Source organism: Rhinoderma darwinii, chromosome 4 (genome assembly GCF_050947455.1).
Source record: "Rhinoderma darwinii isolate aRhiDar2 chromosome 4, aRhiDar2.hap1, whole genome shotgun sequence".
Lineage (NCBI taxonomy): Eukaryota > Metazoa > Chordata > Amphibia > Anura > Rhinodermatidae > Rhinoderma > Rhinoderma darwinii.
In genome coordinates this window covers 95,630,015-95,636,368 of record NC_134690.1, presented here as the reverse complement: position 1 = coordinate 95,636,368, position 6,354 = coordinate 95,630,015, and the positions used below count along the sequence as shown (strand labels likewise).

The window sequence follows — 6,354 nt, the reverse complement described above, 5'->3', positions numbered from 1 at the left end:
AATTTTGTCACAGATTTTTATTTCACCCTTTTCGATGTAGCAGGGGTGAAATCTATGCATGCGGATTTTCTGCAAAAAAATCTGCCGCGTTTGGATCTGGTCTTGGAGGACAGGAAGAGACTGACTAGTGACAAATGAGGACCAAAGTCCTGCAGACATTTCTAGATCCGGCCTACGTTGGCACTTGTAACTGTGAGCGTGTCTGAAGTCTTCCAGTCCCATTGACTGTAAATCAATCTGTTGTCAGAAAAAGGTGGACGCAAAGTAGCAGATGCGACCCTTCTCCTGCCAGAGTTGGGTCTAAGTTATTTCAATCTTCTGTAGTTGGAGACTACCATAAACTCCACCTAAGGCAGAATGCGCTCTAAAAACCAATCATCATACATTTCAATGCAGATGGAAGAAGCACAGGACTTCTAATGATGACAACACTACGTTTCATTGCCTGATCCAATCAGTTCAATTTATTCTCAGCAGCATGAAAGGAAAAACAATCTTCCATAATTCCTCAGAGGGAGGGCGCGAGATGACCTGGCGGGTACTTATCAATCTACCGCCAGAGAAACCCGGTAGTGGTGGCTTCTCAGGTAGGACAAAGATGAAGACAAAGCTCGCCATCAAGGAAGTCTGACATTTCATGTGCAAACTCCATCGTCTCTGCCACACAAGTTCACACTCTTCCACTGAGCTGCCTCTCCAGTTTGCCAGCAGGCGTAAAACAGGTCATAAAATATGTCATATAAGACATAGAATTCATGGAAAATAAATAAGGTTGTAATTGTTAGAGGGATAATTGACTAGAAGATCAATGGATGTTTTATCACACGCCGATTGGAACGGGAGTTTCCATGTTCCTAAATTACGAACATAATAAAATACATTTCCTGCTAAAATACAGAAAATATAACCTTTAGGCTATGTTCACACAGCAAACCAAAAACAGGCATAAAAAAATACGGATACAAAATACAGTCTTTTAAGCAACTTGCGTCTTTGACGACCGTTTTTGGTACGGTTTTTCTATTGAGTCAATGAAAAACAGGCTCAAGAAGTGGCATGCACTTCTTTTTTACGGGGCGTTTTTGTACGCGCCGTTTTTAAAAACGGCTGCGTAAAAAACGCCCAGTGGGAATGGAACTCAGTTTTTCCCATTGAAATCAATGGGCAGATGTTTGGAGGCGTTCAGTCTCTGTATTTTCAGTTTGTTTTCAAGGCGTTTACGGCCCGAAAAACGGCTGAAAATAAGCCGTGTGCACATAGCCTTAACGTTATGGTAAAAATCACCAGTAAAATGTTTTTTTTTAATTGGTCTGTCCAGTCAACCATTACTTCGTTATACCCGTTTACTGGGAAACTGGGAAGCTGGGTGAAAACCATTAAAGTAAATGCATACCATTGAACATTATTTTGTTATTGGTTTTTTTTTGTTCTAAATAGGTCTAAAATTCTGGTTGATAATTTTTTTTAATATACCTTTTAGTGTTTGGTGCTCAGTTTATTTCAAATACAGAGCTTGGAAAGTCCTGTATAGACCTAAAGTTAAAAGATACTATTGTGTCTGCCTGCAGCCACCACTAGAGGGAGCTCACTGCATACGGTTTATTCATTGTGCTTTATAAAAACAGTATGCAGTAAGCAACTAAGCTCCCTCTAGTGGTGGCAGCAGACAACCAGAATGGTATCTTTTACCTCTGTGCATATGCATAGAGCACTGATCACTAAAAAAAGATATATGAAAAAGTTAATCAGCACATCATTTTGGACCTAAAAATGTCATGGTACAGCTAGCACAGACGTCGTCCTCCCTTTACTCGTGAGTGCCAAATGTAGTGATGTAGTCAGGGGTTTATTTTCAGGAATTAGAATACTGAATGGCAGCCCTATTGCTTGTCATCCACCTTTGAAAAATAGTACTGAACCTCTGAGCACATACTAGGTTATCAAGTAAGTCCAAAAGAGCTTTTGGCACATTAATTGGCTATAGTTTTATCATAAGTACTAGAATAGCAAAATGGCAAAAAATTAAGCGTCTCCTTGTAATTATGCATTAGGGGGGGGTCCTTCACACTTCCTATAAATAAATGGTTTGCTGCGCGGTTTCCTCAGCAGGGGCCTGAATATATTTGGGTCACTTATTAGCAACATCATGATCTGCAGATGACGTCGGATCTTCACACTCTGAATATCCAATGTTGTTACTCACAAAAACACCACTTGTAGATATAGCGGTCGGGGAGAGCAAGACGGCCGCCAGGACCCAGTGCTGGATCGCAGACTGCCAGGCAAATATATACGTTTTGCAGTGCATTTATGGGGATTTGTGCGATACATGGAAATTGACGTCCCTGCATGAAGGAATTTTATATATTGGCAAACTAATGTGCACTACGCTCTTATAGCTCTCAAAATGTGTCACGCTTACAGTCCAAGACCTGTGTTGGTCTGTTACTATTGTAAGGCAACACACGAAAGGCCATATGGCCCCATTCCAGGCAAATTCAGGTAATAAGGGAGCAGATTTCACGAAGTAGGGATTTTTCTTTAGGATAAAAAAAGATATATTTATATATGCATATATATATATATAAAAAAAACAATATAGAATGTAAAAACCTAAAAGTTTTTTTCCCCAGGGCGAGTAACCCCTTACACTGGAGGGGTAGAAGGAGACCATAACTTCCCACTTAGCTCTCCCTCCCACTCAAGATCCCGGAGAGAGCGGGGGTGAGGTAAGGCTGCTTGTATCTGTGAGTCTCTGGCACTGCTCCCTCCTCTGGTGAAGCTCATAAGATGGTGCAGTAGTATAGGTAACTGGACCAGGAGGAGGGTGCTGAGGAGGATTCAGATGTCAGGAGATCACAGGCATTGCCGGCGAGTGGGGTACAGGGCTGTGATGTGGACAGCACTGTGTCAGGAGTAATGCGTATAATGAGGCAGTGCATGCACAGTGCCATTTTGTTGTGTATTCTGGCGGGAGGCCATGTATTCTGTGTAGCTGATTGTCACCTTCTCACTGCGGTACCTGCATAACAAAACACACGGTTACAAAATAATAAAAAGTCTAACTCTACTGTAAATCAGAAAATACAGGAATGTCTACAGTTCATCTTAATCTCCACCTCCTCCCCAAACCCACACTCACAGGTCTATGTGGAGTTGTTTGGTGAGGTTCTTCCTAGATCTTTTCTAGCTGTATTTGCCGATAAACTAAGGGCTCAGATCTTGGCCTCCTGAGTGGAGTGAAGCTGGGGTGTATACTGAGAGAGATATACTATATAGACAAATGTATTGGGACACATTACACCTTCAGGAGATTTTATGACATCCCATTCTAAATCCATAGGCATTAATTTGGAGTTGGTCCCCGCTTTGCAGCTAAACCGCTTCCACTCTTCTGGGAAGGCTTTCTACAAGATGTCGGAATTTTTGCCTATTTATCCAGAAGAGAATTTGTGAGGTCAGGCACTGATGTTGGAGATGAGGAGAGGTCCTGAATCGCAATCTCCATTACAATTTAACCCAAGGGTGTTCAATGGAGTTGAGGTCAGGGTTCTGTGCGGGCCATTAAAGTTCTTCCACACCAAACTCAACAACCATACCCAGGGGCGTAACTAGGAAAGACTGGGCCCCATAGCAAACTTTTGACTGGGGCCCCCCCTCCCCTGGGTGTCACACAACCCCCCCTTGTAGATAGTGCCTTTCTTACAGCCCCCCCCTGTAGAGAACGCCATACAGCCCCCCCCTGTAGAGAATGCCATACAGCCCCCCCTGTAGAGAACGCCATACACCCCCCCCCTGTAGAGAACGCCATACACCCCCCCCTGTAGGGAACGCCATACAGCCCCCCCTGTAGGGACCGCCATACAGCCCCCCCTGTAGGGAACGCCATACAGCCCCCCTGTAGAGAACGCCATACAGCCCCCCCTGTAGAGAACGCCATACAGCCCCCCCCTGTAGAGAACGCCATACAGCCCCCCCTGTAGAGAACGCCATACAGCCCCCCCCTGTAGAGAACGCCATACAGACCCCCCCCTGTAGAGAACGCCATACAGCCCCCCCTGTAGAGAACGCCATACAGCCCCCCCCTGTAGAGAACGCCATACAGCCCCCCCCTGTAGAGAACGCCATACAGCCCCCCCCCCCTGTAGAGAACGCCATACAGCCCCCCTGTAGAGAACGCCATACAGCCCCCCCCTGTAGAGAACGCCATACAGCCCTCCCTGTAGAGAACGCCATACAGCCCCCCCTGTAGAGAACGCCATACAGCCCCCCCCTGTAGGGAGGGAAAGCCATACAGCCCCCCCCCCCGTAGGGAACGCCATACAGCGTCCCCCCTCCCAAAAAAATGTGACCTACAGTGTGTCCTACAAAAGACATGTATCCCCTCTCCACATGAGAGGGGGTACATGTGCGATCACTGGCAGCGATAGGGAGAACGGTTCTCCATGACTAACCTCTGACTTCCGGCGTCTGCGCAGCTCAAGAAAAATGAAAGGAGCGCTGGTCACGCATGCGCACAAGCGCAACCGGCGCTCCATTCATTTCTACGGAGCTGCCGGCACAGACCCCGGAAATCCGAGGTTTGTGATGGAGAACTTCAGGGGACTTTCAGTCCCCCGTTCTCCCTATCCATGCCAGCGATCACACATGTATCCCCTGTCCTGTGGAGAGGGGATACATGTCTTTTGTTTAATGGCAGAGCGGGGTGATAACTCCCTGCTCTGCCGTAGTGTTTAGTGGCGTCGCGCTGTAGCAGCCATGGCGGCTGCTAGCGGAGCCTCCGGCCATGGTGGGGGCCCGTGCCGGCGGGCGACACGGGCCCCCTCATGCCGCGGGCCCCGTAGCAGCCGCTACGGCGGTAGTTACGCCACTGACCATACCTTTATAGACCTTGCTTTGTGCACTAGGCAGTCATGCTAGCACAGAAAATGGCCGAACCCCAAACTATTTCCGCAAATTTGGAAGCAAAAAAAATTGTCCAAGTAGTATTGGTATGCTGAAACATTAAGATTTATCTTTACTGGATCTAAGGGGCCTGGGCCAACCCCTGAAAAACAACCCCATAGCATTATCCTTCCTCCACCAAACTTTACAGTTGGCAGAGTGCAGTCAGGCAGGTAACATTCTCCTGGCATTCACCAAACCCAGACTCATCCATCAGACTGCCAGAAGTGCGATTCATCACTCCACAGAACACGTTTCCACTGCTCCAGTGTCAAGTGGCGGCTGCTTTACACCACTCCATCCGACGCTTGGCATTGTGCTTCGTGATGTAAGGCTGGCATACAGCTGTTCGGCCATGGAAACCCATGACAAGAAGCTCCCGGCGCACAGTTTTTGTGCTGATGTTAATGACAGAGGAGGTTTGGAACTCTGCAGTTATTGAGGGTTGGCGACATTTATGCATTTTGTGCCTCTGTACTCGGCAAGCCTGCTCTTTTTACTTTACATGGTCTCCACTCCATGGCCGAGTTTCTTTGGTTCCTAAACACTTCCACTTTGCAATAATACCACTCATTGTTGATTGTGGAAAGTCTAGGAGGTAAGAAATTTCACTAACTGACTTGCTACAATGGTGGCATCCTATTACAGTACTACGCTCTAATTCAGTGAGATCTTCAGAACGATACATTCTTTCACAAATGTTTGTATAGGCAGACTGCATGGCTAGGCTCTTGATTTTATACACCTGTAGCAATGGGACTGAATGTAACGCCTGAATTCAATGATTAAGAGGTGTGTCCCAATTCTTTTGTCCATATAGTATATGTTTGACACAGAGGGAGGGGGGCATAGGAAAGCCACCCATCAGTGTCTTAAAATACATTGGCCGTGACCAAGTGTATAAGGTACTTATTGCTTCATTTGAAAAAGGGATGGTCAGGATGAGATGATGTATGACACTACTCACCTTGTGAGTTTGATGCTTTTCCTAAAGTCATTAGTAATGGGAGATTTGAAGCCACCTTTCCTGAGCAGAGAGTCTATTGTCTGAATGTGATCCCAGTCTGAGAAGAGATGCATATACAGAAATACAGACGATATAAGACATGTACACGTTCCGAACATAGGAGTTCCAATACTTAAACCAAGTCGGTACGTCATTGTTAGAAAGGTGCATGTTTATGATGTAGGTATATATTTAGTTTCCATGAAGTTTGCATGTGACTATTTGGTGGTGTTTATATCAGAAGTAAACATATGAACATAATAAACAACCAAGTATGAACACAGATATCAGGAAGATGAAATGTCAACGATAGATTGCATACTTCGTAATATCAAACAACACGTAAAGGAGGTATTTCAGCTGTCAAAATGTATCAGCTATACACATGATTGGTATATACACTC

General features: G+C 45.7%; 1 protein-coding gene across 1 annotated transcript in view; it reads right to left on the bottom strand.

The window, feature by feature from the left end:
* Positions 1–366: 366 nt before the first annotated feature.
* The window catches only part of AMMECR1L (AMMECR1 like), a 48,961-nt gene continuing 42,973 nt past the window's right edge, over positions 367–6,354 (bottom strand). The window contains exons 6-7 of the mRNA XM_075861414.1: positions 5,912–6,008; positions 367–3,022 (exon numbers count right to left, since the gene is read on the bottom strand). Coding sequence (XP_075717529.1) covers positions 2,911–3,022; positions 5,912–6,008 — 209 coding nt within the window. The 3' untranslated portion in view covers positions 367–2,910. The remainder of the gene's footprint in view (positions 3,023–5,911; positions 6,009–6,354) is intronic.